Source organism: Carcharodon carcharias, chromosome 25 (genome assembly GCF_017639515.1).
Source record: "Carcharodon carcharias isolate sCarCar2 chromosome 25, sCarCar2.pri, whole genome shotgun sequence".
In the NCBI taxonomy this organism is placed as follows: domain Eukaryota; kingdom Metazoa; phylum Chordata; class Chondrichthyes; order Lamniformes; family Lamnidae; genus Carcharodon; species Carcharodon carcharias.
Genome location: NC_054491.1, coordinates 2,846,586 through 2,873,660, shown reverse-complemented (window position 1 = coordinate 2,873,660; position 27,075 = coordinate 2,846,586). Strand labels below are relative to the sequence as shown.

At 40.2% G+C, this 27,075-nt stretch overlaps 1 protein-coding gene across 2 annotated transcripts in view; it reads left to right on the top strand.

The window, feature by feature from the left end:
* gramd1ba (GRAM domain containing 1Ba) overlaps window positions 1-27,075 on the top strand; it is a 454,136-nt gene that overhangs the window by 88,575 nt on the left and 338,486 nt on the right. For both annotated transcript variants that reach the window (XM_041174427.1, XM_041174426.1), the window contains exon 3: window positions 26,278-26,304. In XM_041174427.1, the coding sequence (XP_041030361.1) occupies window positions 26,278-26,304 (27 nt within the window). The remainder of the gene's footprint in view (window positions 1-26,277; window positions 26,305-27,075) is intronic.

Genomic DNA, 27,075 nt, shown 5'->3' with positions numbered 1-27,075 from the left:
CCTTCCTGTTACTCAGATTCGACCAAAGCTCAACAAATGCATTAGTTTTGTTTGTTAATTCTGCTTTCAAGCAACTGTTCTAATTCATCAGCAATTCCTTCTTCTGTTCCCAGTATTTTGCACGATGCTTACTAGAGACTTCTGATGCTTGAGATTCATCAGGTTTTAACTGAAGGTCCATTTTTGTTGAATTTGTTTCTACAGTTTCATCATTTAAGCATTTCAAGCCCTCTTTCAAGTGTTCTACTTCCTGTGAGCATCACCCCGAATTTTCTCATTCGCTCTAGTTCTTGTAATTAGTTCATTATCAGATCAGCCGTGATCTCATTGAATGGTGGAGCAGACTTGATGGACCAATTGGCCTACTTCTGCTCCTATGTCTTATGGTCTTCTTGTTTTTCCTTATCAAATGCACGTTTTTACTTATCTTTCGTGCATAAAAGTTGATTCTCTGCGTTGATCAGTTTTTCCTTGGCAAAGTATAATTCCTCTGTGCTATCGTTCAATCTTGCATTCAGTAATTATGCTTCTGCTAATGTTTGAAACTTCTCTCGCTCTTTTGTGAGGACTTCTACTTTTTCTTGCCATGCTAGGTTCTTGATTTTCATCTCTTCATATATCTCCTTGGACATTTCAAATATCCAACCATTTTCTATAGTCTCTTTCTTATGACTCTGTGACACCTCAAAATTTGTTTGTTCACATCTTGAACAGTTTGATTCACTGGCAACTTTAGTGTCTCATGGGTTTTCAAGGGTATATACTCAGCTGGAATCTTGACTTTCAAATCTTCCAATTCAGTTCTGATACAAACATTGTCCAACCTTATTTCATTTTCCTTTTGCAGGGTTTGTTTATTTTGGGTTTTATCAGACTGCTTTCCTTCATTCACAGCCAGCTGCTTGCTTCACACTGTCACCTACTGTTGCAGTTCAGGTAATGTATCAGGATTTCCAAAAGGATACATTTTTGAGATTTCCAGAAAGTTTCCTGCTTCTCTGACACCCTCATGTGATTTACTGGAGTATTGTCTTATACCTTTTTCTGCACCTTACTGGAGGTTTTTGGTGACTTAAGCTCTGCGCACTCCACAATTTGAAGATTAAGGTATTTGTCAAAAACTTTTAATATTTCATTGAAGCTCGTGGGGATTTATCAATGCTTTGCATTAGGATTGCTTCATCAGCAAGTTCACCAATCCAATGAAAAGGTATTCATCTGGATTTTTTTCTGACTTTCCACTTAGAGCTGATGTATCACGGTAATTTAAAATTTCTGTTCTCCAGGATGCCCAACTTTCTGTTAGGTTTGGCCCTTGGCTGAATCAAACTGATCTGGTAAGTTGGATTTTTGATCCATGGTTAAAAATTTTCAAGTGTAGGTTCAACTTTAAAAAATTCCTGAAATTCAAGATGGCACTGCTGTTTATTTGAATACAAAGAGCTTTTTCCGTGCTTGCTGGTTTTGGCGGGCTCCAGCTGTAATGGCACTCTGCTCAGCCTTGAAAAAATTTTAAGCAGTGGCCACTTGGATCAATCAGCTGTAGACTTCTCCATTTCAGTGCTCCGATTTAGGGTCACAAAAGTGTTGAATCCTGGTCTTTGCTGTTCTATAAGGCTGATTCTTTAGTTGTGATTCTTCCAAATTAATTAATTAAGTTTTTTATTTCCTTTTCGGAGCGAGCTTAGACCTCAGATTGAGCTCAGATTCAGGAGTTTGTTTTTTCTGACCGAGTTTTTCAATAGCAATTTCTGACCACTGAACTATTTAAAAGTTTCTCAGGACTTGCTTTATCCTGATGTTTAAAAATTTTAGCTCGCTGCTGTTAGGTCGGCCGATTCTGCACTTGAGTCTTCTGCTACGGTGAGGAATTTTAAATTTCTGCCTTCAACTTCCAAGGTTTTCTTTGGAGCTTTTCCCTGGCGATTTTCATCTGTGCATCTGGTTCTCAAACTTTTCTTCAGGTCAGAATGTGCTTTCAAATTTTTCTTTAGTCCTGCAGTTCTTAGTTTTGTTCTGCATTTTTTGCGAGGTTTTGTGTTATTTCATTCACTGCTGCCATGTTGTAAGGGTTTGGATATCGTGCAGTAGAACATAATGAAATCCTCATGGCCTTAAGTAGTTATTTATTAACTTCATATCCAGTAAAGGGTTCAAGCTGGGAGCTGTCTCATGCTTGCTTGTGCAGCCGGCTCTGTCCAACATTAGAGTGACCCCTCGGTGTGGGTCATGTGTTCTCTTACATCACTGTGTAGGTGGTCCTGTACCCAGTAGTTCCACATTAACCCTATGTGTGCCAGACCCTTTATACTACAGGCTGAAGGCATTGGATACTGCAAAGGCCAATATCCCTGACAACATTCTGGCAATAGTACTGGGGACTTGTGCTCCAGAACTAGCCATTTGCCTAGCCATGCTGTGCCACTACAGCTACAACACTGATACCTACCCAGCAATGTGGAAAATTGTCCAGGTATGTCCTGTCTACAAAAAGCAGGACAATTCCAATCTGGCCAATTACACCTCAGCAGTCTGCCCTTTACCATCAGCAAAGTGCTGGAAGGTGTGGTTGACAGTGCTATCAAGCAGCACTTACTCAAAAGTAACCTGCTTACTGATGCTCAGCTGGGGTTCAGCCAGGGGCTCAGTTTCTGACCTCATATTGTCTTGGCCCAAACATGGACAAAAGAGCTGAACTCAAGAGGTAAGGTGAGAGTGACTGCTTGTCAGGGAAATATAATAATTTTCATAATGTCACTGTGATTTATTGTAAAAGTAGGTTAATAGTGAGATTTGGATTAGTTTCCCTGTGTATGTGTGTGTGGGATGTAATTGAATTGGAGACAACTTGTCTGGAGGTCTTTGAGTCATCAACAAGAAGCTAGGTTTGAAATGCTAAATATGTAAACATGGCTGAAGTTTTAGAATGTGAGTTGTAAGGAAAATTTGCATTTTTAGATAAATTTGAGTAGTTTGAATTTCAAAGAGATGCTAAGATGTTACACCCGGCCAGAAGAAGCCAAGCCAAACAGGATTTTTCCCAAAGTTCAGTGATAAAGTTAGTACGATGAAAGGTTTATATTATGAGAAAAGTAAAGTTGCAAAGACATATTGCAACAATGGAGTTTAGATTAAAAAGGGAGAAACAAGTATAAGTGAGACGAGGCAATGTGTAAGAGGATAAGGCATTCTAAGATCTAACACAAGTTTGAAAAGCTTCCAGCCTCTGTGCACTAAGTTGCTGTCTACAGTTACCAAAGATGAGAGAACTCATTTTGAATGCTACTGTTCAGGGTATTATGTTGCTTTGCCTGGGTCTGTTTTAAAATATATTTCTTATTACTGTTGCCTTAATGGAGGTGTAAGTGGAAGCCAGATTGTTTGGGGTTTTGGGAGTTATTATCATAGCAATTTGTAGACATATGTATGTGCTTGAAATCTTTTCTTTTGTTAATAAATGTTTAATTTAGTTTTCTAAAACTCTCTAAAGTTGAGGTAGTATTATTTCTTAATTCAAGTCATGTATCTCAAAATAAAATACAAATTGTGAAACAGTTGTGACCGCGTGATCAAGTTTCCCTCTTGGATTTGATCTGCCTGGCACACATCATTTGCTACATCAGGGCAGCATTTTACTGAGTGTGGCATCAAGGAGCCCTAGCAAAACTAGACTCATTGGAAATCAGGGGGAAAACTCTCCACCTGTTAGACCCAACCTAGCACAAAGAAAAATGGTTGTAGCTGTTGGAGGTCAATTATCTCAGCGCCAGGACATCACTGCAGGAGTTCCTTAGGGTAGTGTCCTAGGCACAAGCATCTTCAGCTGCTTCATCAATGACCTTCCCTCCACCATAAGGTCAGAAGTGGGGATGTTCGTTGATGATTGGGCACTATTCACAACTCCTCAGATACAGAAACAGTCTGTGCTCATATGCAGCAAGGCTTGGACAATATTCAGGCTTGGGCTGATAAGTAGCAAGTAACATTCATGCCACACAAGTGCCAGGCAATAACCATCTCTAGCTAGAGAAAATCCAACCATCTCTCCTTGACATTCGATGGCATTACCATCACTGAATCCCCCAGCATCAGTATCCTGGGGGGTTACCATTGACCAGAAACTGAACTGGACCAGCCATATAAAAACTGTGATTACAGGAGCAGGGAATTCTGCAGTGAGTAACTCACCTTGTGACTTCCCAAAGCCTGTCCACCATCTGCAAAGCAGAGTGTGATGGAACACTTTCTACTTGCCTGGATGAGTGTGGCTCTAACAACACTCAAGAAGCTTGACATCATCCAAGACAAAACAATCTACTTGAATTGCACCCCATCCACCACCTTCAACATTCACTCCCTCCACTACTGATGTACAGTGGCAGCAGTGTCTCCCATCTATCAGATGCACTGCAGCAACTCACCAAGGTTCCTTCGACAGCATCTTCCAAACCCGTTACCTCTGCCACCTATAAGGACAAGATGCATGGGAACACCACCACCTGCAAGTTCCCCTCTAAGCCACACACCATCCTGACTTGGAACTATATTGCCTTACCTTCACTGCTATTGGGTCAAAATCCTGGAATTCCCTTCCTAACAGTACTGTGGATGTACCTACACCACATGGCCTGCAGCAGTTCATGAAGGCAGCTCACCACCACCTTCTCAAGAGTAATTAGTGATGGATAATAAATACTGGCCTAGCCCGTGACACCCACATCCCATGAAAGAATTAAAAAAAGTCTGTTTGAGAAACTTGCCCAGAGGGAAGAGCTTGCAAGTATAGGATATGGAAAATCACAAAAGCCATTAATTATATACTGTAGCTAAAATATGCTTTTAATGCAGGAGGGATGATGAGGTAAGCTCTTCTTTTGTATCCTGAGGGATTATTTTTAAGTGACCTAACGGACCAAATCACTACCTGTGCCGTAACAATTCTGTGAAGTATTTTTCTTCTTTTTCATTCAGGATCCTGAGTTAATACTGTTAAATAAGAAAAATCTTGTATTAAACGGTGCTTTTCATGACCTCAAGACACATCAAAGCATTCCTTAGGAAATTAAATACTGTTAAAATTATAGGTACTGTGTGATGCAGATAAATATTACACAACTGTGCACAGCAGGATTCCACAAACAGGTTTTGTGAATGAGAAGTTAATCTCTTTTTGGTGATGGTTGAGGGATAAATGTTGACCAGGACCCCTGAAAACTCATTCTGTTCCTCAGTGCCGTGGAATTGTTCACTTGAAAATGCATTTTGTATTTAACAAAATAGAGAGTAGGAATGTAAGTGTTGTATTTTTTGGGAAAATTGTTTCAGAATTCTTAAAAAAAAGAAACGAGACTGCTAAGTGAACAATTTTATGAAAATACTATCAGAAATGTAACAAATCAGTCGGTATTGGACCTCATGGTAGATTGATGGCCTCAAAATTCGGTTGGCTGGCTCATGCGGAGGGCACAGAATGCTGGAACGGCAAGACCTGAAGCCTCCTTGATATTCAGCCTTTTTTCTCATTTCCACGGAACCAACAGCTGCACAGAGTTGCTGGTGAATGTTATTTGAAGATCTGGCTGCTGCTGCACTGTGGTGGCCCAAAGGCAAGTGAGGTAAGGACTGGTGGATGCACGTGGGGCAGCAGTGGCACATCTCAAAGATCACCCTCAACCAGAAAATGATATGCGATACAGAACTTCCACAACTTTCCACCAACTATGCTCTGTCTTCAGAATTACCATTTGGAAGATAGGCACACAAACTCGATCCAGCTGTTATTTGTGGATATAAAGCTGCTAACAGCTTTTTTGCGTCAGATGTTTCTCCCACTCTTCTGCTCAAAATAGAAACAAAGGCCTAATATAGAGAATAATAGTATCTATTAAATTTAATGGCAATTCAAATTATGCTATTGAAAATTACAACTAGAAAACCTAACATTCCTACTGACTTTATGGTATTTGTATCACGAAGTTAAAAACAAAACACTGCAGTGCCCTTTTTGTCTTTGGAAAATCTCCTGGAATGAAGTGTTCGAGCAGTGTGTCATTGAGCCGCATATTGTTTTCCCCAGTGAAAGCATATTCCCATCGTTCCCTTGTTTTTTCATGCTTCAAGTGCTTTGAGAGTACAGAATTCCCTTATTGTGCCATGACCAATTGACACAACATAGTTGGCTAATCATTGCCTTATTAATTCAAAACACACACAGCAGCTACTTTATGGAAATGATGTTAGGCTGAAAATTTTGAAAAGATGTTCTATTTCGCTAATTAGGCTTTTGACTATAGTTTTTAGGATTAAAAAGATGAAAGAAAAATGGAGCTAAATGCAGGATATGGTGTTTTGTTGCCTGCTATAGACATGATATATTGTTACGATTGGTCCCTGGGCGAGGCTGACTAATTTGTCATGATCCCGGACAAGATGCCCCAAGTTATTAACTTCCCGAATGAGGCCCCAATTTTGTTATGCTCCCGTTTGAGGAGAAATGAGCTGGCTCCCCTCCTTTATTCAATCCCCTCAACTGGTCACAACAAGGTTTAATTTAAAAAAAGATCCCTTCCCTCATGGATACCTTTTCCCAGTCCAAATGTATTTATGCTTTAGAAGGAGCCAATTTAACCAGGCTTTCTTGAGTCAAAGAAAGAGTGAGTTTATTAGTTACTAAAAACCCAAGAAAAAATTATAAAAATGCAACACACACACACACAGATCAGAAATGAGAGATTAAGTCCAAAAATAAAGTTAAAAAAGATATGCGAATAACCCTTCGGCTTGTCTGTGAGGAGTAGATAACGTTGCAGCCATTACGTTGGGTGATCCCAGAAATGAGGCTTAACATATGAGGAATGTTTGAGGGCTCTGGGTCTATACTCGATGGAGTTCAGAAGGATGAGGGGGGATCTGATTGAAATTTACAGAATACTGAAAGGCCTGGATAGAGTGGATGTGGGAAGGTGTTTCCATTAGTAGGAGAGACTAGGATCCGAGGGCACAGCCTCAGAGTAAAGAGAAGACCTTTCAGAACAGAGATGAGGAGAAACTTCTTCAGCCAGAGAGTGGTGAATCTATGGAATCCATTGCCACAGAAGGCCGTGGAGGCCAGGTCATTGAGTGTATTTAAGACCAAGATAGATAGGTTCTTGATTAGTAAGGGGATCAAAGGTTACCGGGAGAAGGCGGGAGAATGGGGTTGAGAAACTTATCAGCCATGATTGAATGGCGGAGCAGACTCGATGGGCTGAATGGCCTAATTTCTGCTCCTATGTCTTATGGTGATTCTGGTAGTGCTGGCTTTGGCAATTGAACAGTTGGTTTGGAGACACTGGGTTCTGCAGGTTAGCTGAAGGAGCTGTCCTATTACCTTCTTGACTGTGAGTTTGCTGACTTGTGACTTGCCTCTAGCAACGAACAGAGAGAGAGAGAGATGAGAGACCTTTACCTGCAAGCCGCAGGGATACCTAGTTGCTGTTATTCTGCTGTGACTTTCACATCACACACTAGCACACCTAAACTAGAACACACTGATCAGGTTTGCAGCTAGCTTTTTAACCCTTTTTCTTGGGTATTCCTGGAATGGAAAAACAAACATGCCTTTCACCCAGAATCTGTTTTCCTTCAACTCCGATCATTTCCACATTCTAATATATAACTCAATAGGAGATGGTTTCTGCTGAGATGTTAATCAGCCTCTGTTGTCTCCGCAACCACAGGAGATTAAAATTCCTTTAAAATGTCTTTTGTATTGCATCTTTGCCCTTCAAGTGTCTCTGTCTGAAGTAGGCCTTGACACTTTTTTAGGTACGACGTTCCATGGGCTGTCTGGATTAGTTGGTCAAGTATAATCCACATAGGAATTTTCCAGAAACTGGTTACTTTACAGTTTCAACCAGTTTTTGCTTATATGTCCTTTTTTTAAAAACATGGCTTCCTCAAAAAGTTCAATATGCCCTTAAGTAATTGGGGCTGTGATCCGCTGTCATGACAATATTGATTATATTTTATGAAGTGAAGTGTAACCCACAGTGCTAAGATCATTATTAGTGTCTTTGATTTTGATTTGATTTAATTTGTACCAACTATAAGTAAGACTTACATCAGACTTTTGTTATGCTCTTGGTGTAATTCACATGCCTGTATCTTCCCTCATGTTCCTTATGCTGTCATCCCCGTTAGCTGCAAATTTACAAAGTGTGTTAAAGACTTTTGGCTTTGACTTCAGTGCTGTGCAATTGATTGCTCCATGGTCATGATTGTTGATACTCTTGTGCTAATGGGTATCAATTTATTTTTCTGGATATTGTTTGTGAGCTTTGCTGCTGGGAGATTTGTTTCTTACTTTGGATGTAGTCCAGTGGTTGTCCAGTGCTACAGAGATGCAATGTCCTTCTTTCTTAATCTCCGATTATACTTCTGATGACAAAAAAATGTAAATATTTTTTCAAGGTACAATGCTTATGTTCCATCTTGTGAAGGAGTCCAGTCAATAATAATGCTGCAGAGGTCCATAATAATGCCAAAGAATATTGTAGACCTCTACCTATTATTCTAACTGTTAATGTTACTACCCAAGACTTTTAAAGAATATTAAAAAAAAATCCAAATTCCTTTCCTTTGGCCCTGATTATAGAACTACTAGAAACACTTAAAGGTACTGGTGAATCTTTGCTAGCAAGTTTAGCAGGGATAAGAAAATATTGCTCATTATATCTGACCCCATCATTTCCTCCCACAGTGAAACTTCTCACTTCTGTCACCTCCTCAGATACTGCATTGACAGAAGAGTCATATGGACTCAAAACGTTAACTCTGTTTCTATCTCCACTGATGCCGCCAGACCTGCTTAGTTTTTCCAGCATTTTAAGTTTTTGTTTGGGCTTTCTTGGTCAATTTTGGTTTCTCAAAGCAAGACCTTGAACAATACAACTTCACTCACCTAAAACCGCCGACTGAACCTGGATCTCAGAATTGGGACAGATTTTTTTATATGCTGTGCTGGCTCCAGATGTGAGATTTTGCTTTCCATATCAAATGAGTGAATGTCACATCTGTTTGACTTCAGAGGGTAGAGTCTAGCTGATAAAAACAAAAAAAACTGCGGATGCTGGAAATCCAAAACAAAAACAGAATTACCTGGAAAAACTCAGCAGGTCTGGCAGCATCGGCGGAGAAGAAAAGAGTTGACGTTTCAAGTCCTCATGACCCTTCGACAGAACTTGAGTTCTTAACTCAAGTTCTGTCGAAGGGTCATGAGGACTCGAAACGTCAACTCTTTTCTTCTCTGCCGATGCTGCCAGACCTGCTGAGTTTTTCCAGGTAATTCTGTTTTTGTTTTAGAGTCTAGCTGAGTCTAGTTGTGAAAGTAAAATACTTTGCCTTTGCCTTTCCAAAAATTAAATAACTGATTATTGTAGCTTTGGATTTGAGGTGTTTCCAAAATCAAAGTTTATTTTTACATTATCTCTGTGTTGAAATGCCTTGCCTTTATCAGGTAGTTAATGTTAATTGGAAGAATTTATTTAACTAATCCTGAATGTCACCCATGGAATTCATTTGAATACCTATAAGAAAGTATCTGCCTCACTTTAATTGATAGAAAAGAAAGGATAATTGTTGAGAGGAACGTTTCATTCTTGGGGCTGTGTGTGTGATGGTTTGACTAAGCTTATGAGTCTTTCAAAGAACATTGCTCACTGCCTGTTACTAAAAATGCAGTACAAAAAAAATGCTTATCCACAATTGGGCCAACAGGAAGCTACGCTCAAAGGCAGTCACCTTAGTTTGATTCTGCAAGAACAAATGGCTTTCTGCTGCTGCACCAAGGTCAGGTTCCCTGGTTATCTACATCCAGTTTTGAATGTTGAGTAATTGTGGATAATTGAGGCAGAAAAATAATTTAGTCTCATGCTCGAGTATGATTCAAATGATTGAAGGAGTATGCTTCTGCAAGTCCTGCCGTCACTAATGGAGCCTGATATTCTACAGCACAGAAGCAGAAAACAAATACCTGAAAAAGCACCTGTGCTTTTTCCAAGCCAGAGCATCCATGTAATCTGCAGGAAATTGCACCACGTTAAAACTGTGAGGGAAATCTCTACTATTTCAGAAGAATTGATTTTTATACAGTATCCTGTTGTATTTATAGCGACACTGAAAATGTATATTTTGGAGCGACTTGGCTGCGTCCAGCTGTTAGACAGGTTGATTAATGATGGTTCAAATAGAGAATGAGATGTCGGAGCCAATTTCCTGTGCATCAGCTGTAAAACAGGGCTACCACTTTCGCATTTCCTCTCTCAAAAAACGACTGCAATTTAAAAGATCCAAGTAAGTTTTAGATTGTATTGTTTTCCTTTAATGACTGCACTCTGCAATGAGCAGTTTCTCAGCAAAAAGGCAGTTTAGTTACATTGACAATAAATTGAACGGACAAAGTCTGCTGCAGGGAATGGGAGAGCATGGTGAAAAAGTTATACCTTCCTTTTCATCCTTGCCTTTTAATGAAGAACGTACTCCAGCCAAGATTCCTAAATTATTTCCTAAAAATGAGTGTAAAATATACCCACCTTTGTTCTATTTATTTCTGTTCAGGTCTCATGGTTTTGCCCGTTTTTCCATTACTATGCATGAGTTTGAGTGCTGAATGGTGAGTTCAGACTCCTGAGGTACTCGTGCCAAGCGGCCTGGAAGAAAATATTATGCCGACCGCTCTCTTGGGGAGATGTCCTTCAAGGCTTTTTGTGAATGGAATGCTACATCTCTGTTAAAGAATGGCACTATCTGAAGCAAGTTATCCCCCTTGTACGATTGGAATGGAAATGGGCCTTTAGGCCAGAAACCAGATGAAAGAGATATATATCTTTATTTAAAAAGATCATTAAAAATATTTTATTCAATATATTTTTGATGCACATGACTATTTATTCATTAGTCAGACACAGTATTTAATTAAAGTGGAGATGAGATGATTGAGGGTTGTATATATTAGGCTGATTTATTTTGGTGTCATTGATATTTCATTGTGCAGTTAGAGTTTAATTGTGTTGTTGTATTTTGATAAGGCTTCCTTCAAAAATATTTAATATTCCACAAAGAAGAGGGTATATGTGAATATAGAGACTTGGTATAAGTTGGTTATCTTTGTAATTGTTTTAACTAGACTATATAACACTGTACATTAATGCATAGTCATATTTAGCTCCTTATAAGCCAACATACAAAATACACCTACTGACATTTTATTAGATCAGCTATTGATAAAGTAATGTGAGAGAGAAAAAAAATCTGTCTTATCTATGACATACTGGAAGGTAAAATCGTGAACCATCAGTTGTTTGCTGTACCAGTCAGTTGATGCTCTTTTGTAGCTATCAACTGGCAAATTTAACATGTCATTTGATGTATACAACCCTACAGACTAATATTTTAAAAATGTTATTGACCATTGTGATATTTTTACACCATCTTAATCCAGTAATTAAGTGTTTCTTCAGGTCTGATTAGCCCATTGCTGTAGTTGTAGCATTACTTTGATTGTCTAGGCTTGGCATTGGACAGAGACATTACAGGTGTCATGTCACTCATTAGCACATATAAGGGGTCTAATGCACACGGCTAATGTGGACATTAGGGATGGTTAAATATCGCTTGAGCCAATTTGGCATTGGACATGTTCCAGGTACATAGCCCCACGAATTTTACCTTCATGCTCCCATTTTGTGCCTGAGAAACAAGTACAATGGAGTTCACTTTTGCTCCAGCCGAATCATATTTGGCCTTATACAGCATTTCATGATCAAATGTCCTTTTGTCTATTAGAAAAGTATGATGCCAGAATCTGAAAGTAGGTATTACTATAGGCACTTTTTTTTTAAACAAAACACCATCCAGGATTCAGCAGTTCATTTGATGGGTGACATTGCCGCCAGTCTCAATATCTACCAGTCTGTGGGCTATTGTAAGTATGATCTACAACTACGTCCTCCAGCAACTCACTAAACTTACTTCAATAGCACCTTCCAGCACTGGGACACTTATCTTATGGAGAAGACAGGAACAGCAATGTTGAAGGAGCACAGCAGCTCCAACATTCAGATCATAGATATATATCACCACACCTTTATTGTTAAAAACAAAAAACTGCGGATGCTGGAAATCCAAAACAAAAACAGAATTACCTGGAAAAACTCAGCAGGTGTGGCAGCATCGGCGGAGAAGAAAAGAGTTGACGTTTCGAGTCCTCATGACCCTTCGACAGTTCTGTTTTTGTTTTACACCTTTATTGTTGTTGGGATACTCTGCAGGAATTCCTTAATTAACATCACTGCCAGTGTACCATCTCCACACTGACTGCAGCGATTCAAGAAATGACCCCAAGAGCACCTTCTCAGGGCAGCCAGAAATTGGCAATAAATGTGGTCTTGCCAGTGCTGCCCATAATCAAAAGTCAAATGCAGAAGAAAACTGGCTTGAAGGAGTTAATCAGCTGAAATACAAACCTAAATATAGCTTCTTAGGGTGCGTCAGCTTCATCAGTAGGTGTTAATTCAGCTACGTTGCGCTGTCAGTCTCTATCACTCTGTCACTATTTTTAATTCTTCCTTGTTTTTCACTTGCGCTAATGCATTGTTTCAAAAATATGTGTTAAGAATAACTCAGTTGAATTGTTAAAAATAGAAGCAGAATTTCTTTGAAAAGTATTCTTTGGATGCAAGGTAGATCGCTATTCCTTTTTACTAAAAAAAAGAAAGACTTGCGTTTATATAGTATATTCACTGGATGTCTCAAAGTGCTTTACAACCAACGTAGTACTCTTTTTTTGAAGTGTAGTCACTGTTATAGTGTAAGAAACGAGGCAGCTGATTTGCACATAGCAAACTCGCACAAAGAGCAATGTGATGATCAAATCATCTGTTTATGTAATATTGATTGAGGGATTAAATATTGTCCAGGACATTGAGGATAACTCCATTTCCTTAAAATAGCGCCATGGGATCTTTTACGTCCACCTGAGAAGGCAGGCAATTGGCACCTCTGAACTCCTTCAGTACTACACTAGAGGGTCAGTCTAGATTTTTGCGCTTAAGTCCTGGAGTGGGATTTGAATCCATAACCTTCAGGCTCGGAGGCACGAGGACTACCAACTGAGCTACAGCTAGTACACCATTGGTTGCAATTGTTTTACTGTTGTTGTATAGGTAATGCTATATCAGACCAGTAGAATGTGATTTAATATATAGCCTACTAGATTTGGTAAGCAACATGTTTTCATCAATCTTGGAAATTTAATGTACTCAGGAAAGAATAACCCACTGTGCATTCTCAATCCATGATTAATACTGAAATAGTAACTGTCATTCAAGGTGGGCAATTTTCTGAAGTTACCTTTCACCCTCTCATTTAGATCCAACCTACATTATGAAACCATTTCCAAATCAAGGCACGCATTTAATTCCTTTTTTTAATCCCTTCTGTCTCAGTGCAGAATATGTGCAAAATCAGAGTCCGTTTGTCAATATTAGCTTTAGATTTTCCTGTCAGGATGAAATATGGTAACACTTTTAGTTCCATTTGCCTTGTATAACTTACACTTTTGCAAATGGCTATAAATAAAATGGTTGCAGTGTGCATTGGTGGCAATTTTTTAGTTGTGTAGTCTTTGTAACTAAAATGGAAGATTTTTGGCTTACTCAATTCTACCATGACGCACAATGGGCTGATTTAACTCGATGTAATTACCTGTGTAGTTGGTTGATTTATGACAGGTGTCTGAGGGACAGCCTAAGACCATTCAAGTTACATACAAGCATTTGTTCAAATTTGTGTTAGATTAGCAGTTTTATTTAAAACTTAATAGGCTGTTTTAAAAGATAAACCTGCTTGGCCCAAGATTCTTTTTAAAAGTTAATAATCTATCTTGTTCAAATTGGAAAAACTATCTGAATCCTTTGTTTATGGAAGCTACCTCACCTAATTATCAATGAACAAAGAATACTATGTACGAATGTCATTTATATAATTATTTACAGACGCTGGCCAGGATTTTACAGCCCCTCCCGCCTGGTGGGATATTATGGTCCCGCCAAACTGAATGGAGATTTAATTGGCTCGCTGCATCTGCCGGGGGGAGACACATCACGGCGGGGCCATAATATCTTGGCCCCTGTTTTATTTTCAACCACTGGAACAACCTGGCCTAAGATTAATGACAACTGTTAAAATATATAGTACAAGACTGCTACTATTCCCCAGTTATTTTACTGCTTTAAGCTTTTGGGATGGGATAATCCAATTTTTACTTTGCGCAAGAACAGAAGAACTACATATCCACTGTGAGAACCGATGGTGAATAAAAATATTCCCTTCCTAATCATGCAAACATCTGAGAAAAAGGAATTTTAGGGCAGCAAGGAAAGCAAAATAGACAAGTAAGTAAAATTGCAGATCTGCTTTGGCATGTGCAGCAAATAAAAATGATGTAAAGAACAGAGAATGAAAGCTTTTGGGGAGCGGAAAACTAACTTAATTGTATTTAAGCTAATTTTTATGGTGGTTAAGTAGATCATATTTTACAAATATACCTGTGAAAATCTGTCTTTCAGTATCAGTAAGATGATCAATATGTTTGCCTTGTGCAAGCCATGGAACCATTGAAGTTTTGTTGTAAAATTATTGATTTTTCCGTCATCTACAAATGCGTTACCTTGATTTCTGTGACAAAGTGAAGGTAACTCCTATTTTTATTCTTGTATTGTAATAGGCCTTGGTTACTTCTTAAGATAAAAGCAAAATATTGCGGATGCTGGAAATCTAGAACAAAAACAAAAATACCTGGAAAAACTCAGCAGGTCTGACAGCATCTGTGGAGAGGGGTACGGTTGACGTTTCGAGTCCATATGACCCTTCATCAGAACTAAGACCCTTAATGTCCCCATTAGCACATCCTTTAGATAATATCACCACTGTCAACACCCCTTTGTCCTTTTGTCCATGACATCTTTGGCAGTCTCTTCTTGGCCTCCACCTATCACTGGTTTCCTATCGAGTTCCACCTGTCCCACCCACCCCCCTCTCCCAGCTTATATTTCATCTCATTTCTATAACTTAGTTCTGATGAAGAGTCATACGGACTCGAAACATCAACTGTATCCCTCTCCGCAGATGCTGTCAGACCTGCTGAGCTTTTCCAGGTATTTTTGTTTTAGTTCTGGGTTACTTCTTGTTGTGTTTTCATAATCCAATGTTACCAAGTAACCAAGTAATTACCAAGTAATTCAAACTTGAATATAGCAAAGTTTGTTGCTTACAAGAGGCTTAGGAAAAAAGGATTGGAAATAAAATAGGTAAATGAAAGCTATAGGTTGAAGTGTTTTATGTGTGTTGTCGTATATGCCTTTACCATTTATAGGATATGGTTTCTTTGACAGGAATGCTCCTTTTAGTAATTAGTCACATTCCTCACATCTTAATAGCAACAGAAGCATTCCAAAGGCAGTTATTTTCCTTAATAATTCTGACAAATAATCTGTACTGTTCTGTCAGATTTGAAATCCAAATCAATCAGCAGAAAGCCAAAGGGAACAATGCTGACATGATGACTTTGGATAAACTGCTTGCATTGACAAGTGCATCTAGTATGGACTAAGTCTTTATTTTGATTAGGTTTGGGCATATAGTATCAAGTGAAAACTGGACACAGATTTGGTGATTTTTTTGGGGGGGAGAGTGAACTTTGGTGTTTCAAGAAAGCACCTCCAATACCACGTGTAGAATCAAAGAACTAAGGGGGTGTGGGGGGAGGCAATGGAGTGACCGTAGTGTCTTGATTCATTCTTGTGCCTGCTAATTACAGATAAAAAGAATAGCTTCTCTTCTCACTTCAAAAGTTGTTTAGAATTGGCACTATTAAATGCACTTTGCCGACCAGAGAGCTCGCATCTTGCTTAAGGTGCTCCAGGCCAAATCAAACAATAGCTTGCAGATGCTCCAGGTGGTCCAGTAATTAAGTCAGGTTGCCTGGATGACATTTCAAAATGGCTAATTCCACATACAGCACTCAGGGCAAGCCATTCCAACTGTCAGCTAAACTGATGTTTAACTAACTAAAAGAGCTTTCAAGAATCCCTAACACGAAAGATACAGATAAAAATAAAAATTGCTGGAGATACTCTGCAGGTTACACAGCATCTGTGGAGAAAAACAGAGCTAATGTTTCAGGTTGAGATGACCTTCCATTATTACCTGACCTGCTGAGTATTTCTAGTTCTTATTTCAAGAAGCCATTTGTTAGTTGTAGTAACCTGCTGCATAGACTGAAGCCCTGCAAAGCCAAATTCCAACAGCATGCAATCCACCCAGCAGAAGCTTGAAGGCCTGTATATCTGTGTGCATGTGGACAACTGTGTCAAGTGCTAAAGAGAAGCCGTTTGTACAAGAATGCTTCCTTCCACATCAACATGAAGGACATGTATTTCCTTTTTTATTTCCTTCTGTTGTTGCACATATGGCTTTTGCCTCCTTTAGAATTTGAAATGAAGGTCGCCGTAATCGCAGAGGATCATAGGCTACTCTCTCATTAGAGAGAGAGACGACTGGTGGCAAGTTTAACCTGAGGGTCACCGTACCTCAGGCAAGGGGCGAGGTTGAGAAGTTGCGGCCTTCATGGATGATCTCATCCGGTACGGGAATTGAACCTGTTCTGTTGACATCACTCTGCATCACAAACCAGCCATCCAGCCAACTGAGCTAACCAAAAGAAAGCACTGTTTCCCCTAATCAATATATCCCATCTTCAGCCACTTATTGATGCTTTAGTTGGAATGGGGATGGTATAGATTTTGTTAGAAGTAGCAGTAATGTCAATGATGTTGGAACTTCTTTGATTGCCTGTTGATAGTCCAAAAGAGATATGTTGAATTAAGGCCTGAGATTAATGAACTAATGTATCTGTATGGATATTGAGTGTTTAATTTCACAGCTGAATGAACATTCATATGATGTTTGGATTAAACATCTAAATGAGAGTGCCATTGTATCTTGGAACATTTTGTTTATTCATTCTATATTCAACAACTTGTTAGTTGGTTAAACATTACTTGGATGCTTATCAGGATCATTAGTTTCCATGCCAATTTCATAACAATCCGCTGTTATGAAGACTTTGAAAAGTTATTTCTGACTCTTGTCAGGAATGAGTAGTTTCTGTCTTCTTTGGAAACTTCATATATTAACTCAGGGTGGGGTTTATGGGGGTATAAAGATGGAAGAGCACTTTCTTAAGAATCCCAGTCAGGCTTTGAGTTCCTCTATTCCTTCTATAAAGGTGCATGACCAGAATACTAAACTACCATCTGGCATTGTCTTATTAACTTACAGAGCACAAGGAGATAATTCCAGGTTAATAAACCATAATTGAAAATGTGTATTTTTTACTGGCTGACATTGTTGTAAATTTCAATGCAGTTATGTAGAAAAATGCCAGTTTCAATAAGGTAATTTAATTTAGAAGTTGAGGAATAATGCCCTAAATCTTCCAGTACAGTGAACGACTCAACTGAAGTTGCTGATGTGCCTTGAGACCCTGAGAAAGCCCCCACATGTGCACATGCGTGGTACTTACACTGAAAGTTTACACTTCTGATTGCAGTTTTTACCCTGCCTGGATTGCTGCACAATTCCCTGTGACAGTGGGATCAGATTGCCAGAACCCCAGAGATTTGGGCTGCTTGTGCTATACTTACCCTGGTTTTTACCCAGATTTACTTTTCCGAGGGAGTGCATGGCCTGTTCAGGAGCACAGCTTGAAGTAAATCAATTGGCCTGTTAAAGCACTCCAGCACCACGACACCCGAGACAATGCTTGCTACCCCACCTCCCCTGCCCCTCACCAACCTCTGACAATGCTCGCCCCCTCCCAACAAGGCTAAGCCCCTCCCAAAAATGCTCACACCCCCTCGACAGTGCTCGGTCCCTCCTGACAATCTTCACTACCCCTCCCTAAAGCGTTCACCACTCTCCCCATGACCATGTTCACATTCCCTTTCGTGGCAATGTTCACCCCTTCCTGGCTTGCCTTTTGGAATCCCTGGCTCCTGTCCAGCCAATGTTAGGAGAGTCAGCATTGTCGGGGGTGCATGGGAAGGGGGAGTGATCATTGTTCAGGGTGAGAGGGGAGGGTGAGCCATGACGGGGTGTTGAGGGGAGGAGGTAGCTGAGCATTGTTGGGAGTGAGGGGACTGAGTATTGTTGTGGGGTGAGGGCAGGGGTGAACATTGTCGGGGATTAGGCTGTCTTGCTACAATTGTACAGGGCTTTGGTAAGACCACACCTGGAGTACTATGTGCAGTTTTGGTCTCCATATTTGAGGAACAATGTACCATTATTGGAGGCGGTGCAGTGAAAATTCAGTAGATTGGTTCTTGGGATGTTGTCCTATGATGAGAGGCTGAGTAAATTGGGCCTAGACTGTCTGGAATTTAGAAGAATGAGAGGTGATTTCATTGAAACATGCAAGATTCTGAAGGGTATGGATAGGGTAGAAACTGAACAGTTATTTCCCTAGGCTGAGGAATCCAGAACACAGGGGAACCATCTCAGGATAAAGGGCTGATCATTTCAGACTCAGATGAAGAGAAATTTCTTATTCAAGGGGTTGCGAAGCTTTGGAATTGTCTATTCCAAGGCTCTGGACGCTCTATTGTTGAATATATTCAAAGATGAGATGGACATATTTTTGATGTCTCAGGGAATCAAGTAGAAGATTAGCCATGATCTTAATGAATGGCGAAGCAGGCTCGATGTGCCAATTGGTCTACTCCTGTTCCTATTTCTTATGTTCTTATTATCACAGTGCAGAAGAGGCCCTTCAGCCCATCGAGTCTGCACCGACAAGTGAGAAACACATCAGGTTCAACTTGTCATGAGAACTGTGAGTGAGGAAAAAGCAAAATAGATTTAAAACAAGCTTTATGCTCTAATGGTTAAGTGGTCAGGTGCTGAGTCGGAAAGCTTATTTTTACTATAGCTTGTTTAAAGCCATCCAATGGTTATTGAATAGACAGACCAGTATAACCTGAGCCACAGTCTAGTTCTGCCTCTAGTCAGATCTGAGTTTGAAAAATTATTTTAGTAGGATGACAGCTGGCCTCAATAGCACTGGGTTGGGAGTGGGTGGTGGAAAATCAATCAGGGTTCCTCCTCCTGATTTGTGTGAAAAGATTATTACCAAAAATGGTATATTTGTGTTTTTGGAAAGATAGAACTGGGCTATAATGACCCATCACACACAGTTGGATAATGTGTTGGCATTAATTGTTTGAACTTGTATAATAAGAATGTGCACTCGGAGGAGGTACTGGAGAAATGCTGACAACCATGGTGCATTCTACAGTAAATATTGGGAATAGAAACTAGTTTTCACTCCTGCAATTGTCTATCTCTGCAATGTTAGGAACATTGTGAAAGGTATGCATATTCCCCATTACTTTCTCCCTGGAATATTCCCAACATCATTACCTTCTCACTGTGATATTCCTAGAGGCTAGGTTTTCACATTCGCAAAAAAAAATGCCAGAGTATCTGAAACACAATGGCCAGAATTTTGCTTCCTGCGGGTGGGTTTGCACTCGACGCAAACGGGGTGTCAATCACACAAGATGATATTAGGCGAGCGTCCCGATGTCATCGCGCACTCACGCGATATTTCACTCAGTGGGCACATGCAAAAGTTGGAAGAGCACCTGCCGACAATTAAGTGGGCATTATAGACCATTAACATCCCTCACGGCCTGTCTAACTTTACGGTTGGAGGACGGGCCAGTCGGCCAGGCGAGTTTTACATTTTTTATGAAACCTCATTCAAGGGTGGGATGAAATCTCCATTAGGATTTGAAATAAAAAGAAATATCTGGGGACTTTTTTTATGAGGTCTGTTTTCAGGTGCTTGATTGTGCTGCATGAACATTTTTTGCAGCATTTTTGGGCTTTATTTTGTTACTTGCAGGTCTGCAGTTCCCTGAGGCGCTGTCTGCTTTTAGGGAGCTCTCTCAAAGCGCTCACCCACACCCACAGTGACATCGGCACCTAACCTCGTCCTGCTCCCAACAGCAGTGCTGAGCCTTTCTCTGGATGTGTTTCATGCTGGCTGGCCGTTAAGTGGCCAGCTAGCATAAGATCATGATCAGGGGCTGATCATGGGCAGAAGCACATCTCGCATCTGTTTCCAGGCCCACCGATCATGTGTGTCTAATGAGCGCAAAATTCAAGCCCACGTGACTAAAAATTCAGATGGTATATGAGCATTTCCAAAGTCGAGATCAGAAGTGCATTAGTTATCAGAATTTAACTGAATATCAATTTCCCCTATTAACAAAAACACCTGTTCTTTTGAGCAGGACAGTTAATCTCCAAAGTCCCTACTGAATTACACCAGAGTACTAACATCACGAGTCAACTGTTTGTTTAACCCATTGGTTCCAAAAAGAGTTTTTGTTTCTCATTTAAAAGAAAGACATAATAAATGGTTTCAAATTTTTCTGTCTTATATAACCAGAGTCATGCATGAAAATGCTTGGCGGAATAGTGTCCAGACTGTTGATGTCCTTGAAACTATACCTCAGTGTGAGACATCAGCTTCCAGAAATGAAGCATCTGGGACATGGGGAAAAATGTGAGGGAATCTATGTCATAACATGCAATTCTTTCAACTCCTGTTTCTACGCCACAAACATTTTGAGAAGACGCATTGTTCTGAATTAAGGCACAAGAATGAAACAATCTAATTTATACAATGCCTGTACCTTTAACGTGTGCCGCCTTCCCCAAATCATGTTTTAATTTCCCTGAAAATCATCTTGTCCTGTTAGCTCTTTGTGGTTCCGCATCCTGGCTCAAGTACGTTTAACTCTTAACTCAGTTTGGAGCTTCAAAGTTTCTTTCCTTTTATCTTAAAAATACAACCTTTGTTCTGGATCTGAGGAAACGCAAGCCAACCTGGAGCCCTGTGCAGCACAGCCGGAGCACTGTCACTGCAGCACAATATGATTTACTCTTCAGTGGCAGGTGAAGTAGCTCAGCCTGACCCCTTGACCAAAGGTCCCTGCTAACATCTTATTTATCGTCCTATGCATGATGCTACCAAAGTGCATTTAGCCTGGCCAACACACTTGATGCATACCTATAAAATATCAATGCGAACAATAGTTAATCTGATATATAAATGTACGTTCAAATATTCTTTTAAATTCTGAAAAATTTTTAAAACTTGAACCAATAACTTTAAGAGTTTTTTGAGAATCTTTTTGATTTCTTTGTGATAAAATAGCATTTTCATTAGGATCCCATTTTTGCAAAAAATGCTGACTGCCAAAGCACAGCATCTATCACTGGCACCTTTCTTACATGTTTGACAAGTTTTTAATTACCTTCATCAGAGAATTTTTAATGGGAATTTATATGAATTTTAAATCAAAAAAGCCATTTTTAAAAATTGCATCAGTTCAGTTATTCAATCTAATAAGAACAATGGCGAACATTAATAAACAAATACTTCCCAGAAAAGTGGTGGATTTGTAAAATATTCTGTTGTCTTAAGTAAAACATAGTAGGGCACTTGTAACTGGATTTAGCATTCAAAGTGTGGATATAGTACTGGGGCATTTGGGGAAAATTCAAGCAATTTGGTGAGACAAGGATACACAGGTTGTTGAACATTGCAACTGAGCGACATAGCCTGCTGGGATTCTGCTCCATTATGCACCTACTTGCCCTTTTTCGGGTCCACTCACAATTATCAATGCAATTAGTATCAAATAGATTCCATTACACAAGAACACAGCATTATAGTTGCTCATTTTCTGCCCTGCTCTTTGGAGTGTATCTGGCTTGGGCCACAGAAAGTTGGAGCGACAGACATTGTAAACTTCTCTTTGCTGTACTGGAGAGGAAAAGCAGTTATAGAATTATCTCCAAAATTAAACCCAGGTTTTTCTCTAATGTAAAACCTGGATTGGTAGTTTCACCTTTGTAGATAGTTCCTTCTCAATGACTAACACCTTGGGCAGAATTTAAAGGTCCCCTGCTGGTGGGTTTGCATGCCAGGAGGGAGTGGGGCTGTTCAATTACCTGGACTGCCTTCTTACTTCCCTCACGTTCACCTGATATGTCCTCAGTTTCATGATGGGGCAGACTAATGGCCACTTGCTGCCCGGCCTCAATTTTTAGCCTGGCAGGGCGGTGATGCTATTATGACACAGCTGATGGTAAATGCTGAGCTGTTCAAATCCAAGAGGGAAACTTGAAACAACTGTCATAACCAATTTTTGCAATTTGTATGTTTTGAGATGCAGGCTTTGAATTCAGTTATAATAACCTCTTGAGACTCAGTGGTCTTTTTATAAAACTAAATTAAATGTTTATTAATTAAAAGATTGTAAGCACATACATATGTCTACAAATTACTACTATAATTATTCTAAAAATCCCCTAATTAATCTGACTTCCAGTTACAGCTTTGTTAAGGCAACAATAAAAGACAGATTTAAACAGACCCCTGGCAAAGCACAATCTGGACAGTCGTATTCACAATGAGTTCACAATGAGTTTTTTTCAGCTCTGGGTCCTTGTAGGCAGCGGATTATGGCTTACAGGCTGGAGGCTTTAGATGGTGGAATTCCTCTCCTTTTACCAACAGCCTTCTCTCCCTTTATGCATATTTTCCTTTTTGAATGCAAATCATTATATCACTAAGCTTTTTGAACTTTACCTCTTCCAACAGTAATACACTTTCATAGCACCAATTTTATTAGTAAGCTTCTTGGAAAAAATAAATGCATTGTTTGACTTATAGCTAGGTGTAATATTTCACCCATTCTTTTGAATGGTTTATTTAAAAATGCAAATTTTCCCCATTACACTTCACCTTCTAACTTCCCTATGTTTACCTAATTAACATTTCAAACCTACTTCTCTTCTATAAATCAAAGCCTCTAGGCCAGCTGGCTTTAATCCAATTAAGTTACACAAACACCCCTAGAACTCGATTTTAAAATAATTTTCAATAACATTGTAGACATTATTACATTTTCTTGAAAATGCTCAGAGGCCCAGCTCAGACCTCGGGCAAAGGTGGGGGGGGAGGTGCTTCCTTCGGGACCCCCTTTCCACATTGGACACTCCCTCAACGTCAGACTCCAAGGGTACTCCCTTCCGTCCAGCCTCGCCATCAAGACCTCTGACTCCCTTCCCAACATTCTCTTGCGGCCTCACCTCACCTCCCCTCCCTGCGGTGAGACCCCTCCACATTTACCTGGTCCTGGACTCTGGGACTTAGACCCTAGGGACTGCTTGTAGTCCCAGCAGTGGCCACTGCACCAGGTGGTGCTGCATGGACTATAGGCTGTATTACATCTAAGTGAAAGGGTAGAATTCTCACATCCAGACAATCTCACATCCGAGGAAGGTAGAATGATTTAAGGACAACGAGCATTGGTGGGGATGTGTTCCCCGCCAATTCTTTGGGTGGTGGGGTAGGGAGCCCTGCCATCTGTTAAATTTTGGCCGTTTTAGCAGATCTTTGACTGTCATTATAGGGAATGAGGAGTAAATAGCACGCAGTCAATAGACTATAGTTATCAACAGTAAACCATCAGTTAATTCCTTATTCCTCATTGTTTGGTACAGCGCTTCTCTTTCGTCGTGCTTAAAAAAAACTACAGACATCTGTTAAAAAATAAAAACAAAAAACTGCGGATGCTGGAAATCCAAAACAAAAACAGAATTACCTGGAAAAACTCAGCAGGTCTGGCAGCATCGGCGGAGAAGAAAAGAGTTGACGTTTCGAGTCCTCATGACCCTTCGACAGAACTAGGTAGAGATAGGAAAGGGGTGGAATATAAGCTGGTTTAAGGTGTGTGTGTGTGTGTGTGGGGGGGGGGGGGGGGGGGGGAGGGGGGTGGGCAGGGGCGGGGGGGGTGGCGGGTGGGGGGGCGGGGCGGGGTGGGGTGGGGGGGGTGGGGGTTGCTGACCTCTACACCGCGGAGGCTGAGCATCAACTTGCAGACACTTCCTCCTACCTCTCCCTGGACCATGATCCCACCACTGAACGTCAAGCCATTGTTTCCAGGACTGTCACTGACCTCATCTCCTCTGGGGATCTTCCTCCCACAGCTTCCAACCTGATAGTCGCCCAACCTTGGACGGCCCGCTTCTACCTCCTACCCAAACCACCCCCCCCCCCCCCCCCCCCCCGCCACACACACACACACCTTAAACCAGCTTATATTTCACCCCTTTCCTATTTCTACTTAGTTCTGTCGAAGGGTCATGAGGACTTGAAACGTCAACTCTTTTCTTCTCTGCCGATGCTGCCAGACCTGCTGAGTTTTTCCAGGTAATTCTGTTTTTGTTACAGACATTTGTTCTCTGGCCCTTTTCTATCTGAAAAACCATTTCTAGTTTTTGGATGGAAATCATTCATTTGCTTTTCCTGCAAAGTAGCTTCAATACTTTTTTGCAATACTATATACATTCTTAAAATAAACAAACGTCTATTCTTAGCTATTATAAGTTGAGTGTTGATTGTGCTAAATGGGCATTGAGTACTGGGAAACAACTAGGATATCTTAGGATGAAAATTCTCCCACTGTTTGTGACTTCCTTGTTCGCGTATTCACTTGTTTTAGATGAACAATTGTTTTAGATTAAAAATTTGATCTAAACTAGGAAATGATTTTGATAAACTGGAATTCTGTGGTTGGAATAAAGTTGTACTTGGTGTAGGTGTTAACTTACATGGGGTCAACTGTATTAACCAAAAATCAGGTCTATTCATAGCCAGGACCTCGCATTCTCTTGTCTTTGCTGTTTACTAATTTCCTGTAATGCAAGAATGCAAATTGTTTTGAACAATTGAATTGTACATTTCTAAATTGACATTTAATTTCTAACTTTAGGTGAGTAGACATCACTCCTTTTAATCAGGTAGTAATTCCATTACGAGGCAAGAGGATAGACTATACAAGAAAAAAAGAATCTTATGCTAGTACAGCTACTTGTCAATGCTGTTCATACTCTAGAATGGAAGCCATAGTCACATATATCAATGTGAGTTGCCATTGTATACGTGGAGATATGAAAAATACCTCCTTGGCCCCAATTACAAAATTGGTATGAGTACAAAATTTGTTTATTACTTTCAAATATACCCTTGTTCTATGTTTTGCCACATGAGCCATTCAAATATTATTGAAAATAGACAAATCATCATGGTATTTGATTTTTGGTAGCTTCCAAATGTAGAACAGTTTCTTGCATCCCTGACGGCAGAATTTTCTCCCCGTCAGGGGGGTGGGTGGGGGGGGGGGTGATGGGTGGGAGTGGTTGTGGGCAGGCGCATAACCAATCGCCGCCCACAACCGGCTGCGCGCCGCCATTTTGCGTAGGTGGGCCAATTAAGGCCTCCCCAGCATGACGCACACCCGGAAACGCTGTGCGCTCTCTGTGCAGATGGGGAGAGTAGGCTGAGACGGGGTGTGCGCTCTTTCACACATGCGCACGAAAGAGCACAGAAATCTCCCTGAGGCACAGAGCTGCCTCAGGGAGATTAGTTTGATTTTGGAAAATTTTAATAAAGGAAAAAAAAAATTTTAAGACACGTCCCCTCATGCAACAGTGTCACATGAGCTGGGACATGTCAATGAATTTTATTAAAAATTTTTATTAAACCTTAAAAACCTTCATGAAACCTCATCCCATCAGTGGATGAGATTTCATGATAAATGCAAAGGCTGCCTGGGCTCTTTGCCTACCCACAACCTAAAGGTTGGACGGGCAACTCAGGTAATTAATTTAATTAGTTTTTAAATGGCCTTTAACAGTTCAGTAGGTGCGCAGCCGATTCTGCTGCACACCCGCCGAACTGAAGATCTGAATGACACGCGGTGACATTGGGACACACGCCCAAAGTCACATGCGGTGAGTGGGGCCCATCCCCGCTCACCGACCCAAAGATCCTGCCCTAAGAATCTGAAGCAGCATGCTTTGTTGCTGCTGGTTGACCAGGGGTGCTGAATTGTATTTAAAATTAATCTTTTAATTCGTGCAATTTAAATGAAACTCTGACCAGCTTAATGTTACCAAGCATTTGAGTAATTATTGCTAAATAACTAGGTAGCATGAAGTATTAACACAAAACTCAAGAAGAAAAATGAGCTGAATGATGAAAATATTTATTTTGAACTATGTTTTTTGTTTAATATTTTGTTATTTCTGTTTCAGGTCAGACAGTACTACTGACAGGTTTGGGTAAGTGGTCACTTTACCTTACAGTGAAAAATGGCATTGGAAGCTGCATAAATATGAAGTTCAGTTCAGTGTGTAACATTGGAGGTTTGCTGAGCTATATATTAAATTGAAGCATAACATTACTAAGACAAGATATATTGTTGGAATCTATTAATCGAGCTAACGCAAGCATGCAGTTAAAGGTGAAGGTTTATGCAATAGTAAGTATCCGTAATGGTGACCCAGTGTAAATCTGGTCTTTTGGTCCCCTTGGTAATGATAGTTATCTGCTGCTTCTGAATTTTAAAGGAGCAGGTTTCAGCAACTGAGTGTTGTATTTGGTCTTTTGTCATTTGACCTTGAATCTTTTCTGAACTGAGCTAATCCCTATCTGCTGGTTGCAAGACTGGAGATGATCTCCAACAAGTTTCTAATGGATGCATGTCCACACCCATGTCTAGCTGTAATTTGGCAAACAATAGTAACTTCATTCCAGAGAAACCATATGGCTGTTGTAGGAAATGGAAATGCTAATACCAGTGTTGTGGGTGGTGCTTAATCGAAGTTGAGATTGTGGGCAGAGCAGAGGATTCATTAGTTTACGTTGGCCGATGTTATACCTGAACCAAAAGCACTCACACCATTCATTCCCTGAGTATTATTTGTCATCTTGCTAAATCAAAAAAAATATATAATTACAGAGTAGATAGGCTGAACAGACTGAAACCTATTGAAGTGCAGCAAGTCCTTCTTGGTGTAATTATCAGCAATGAGATAAGTCTATTTACATTG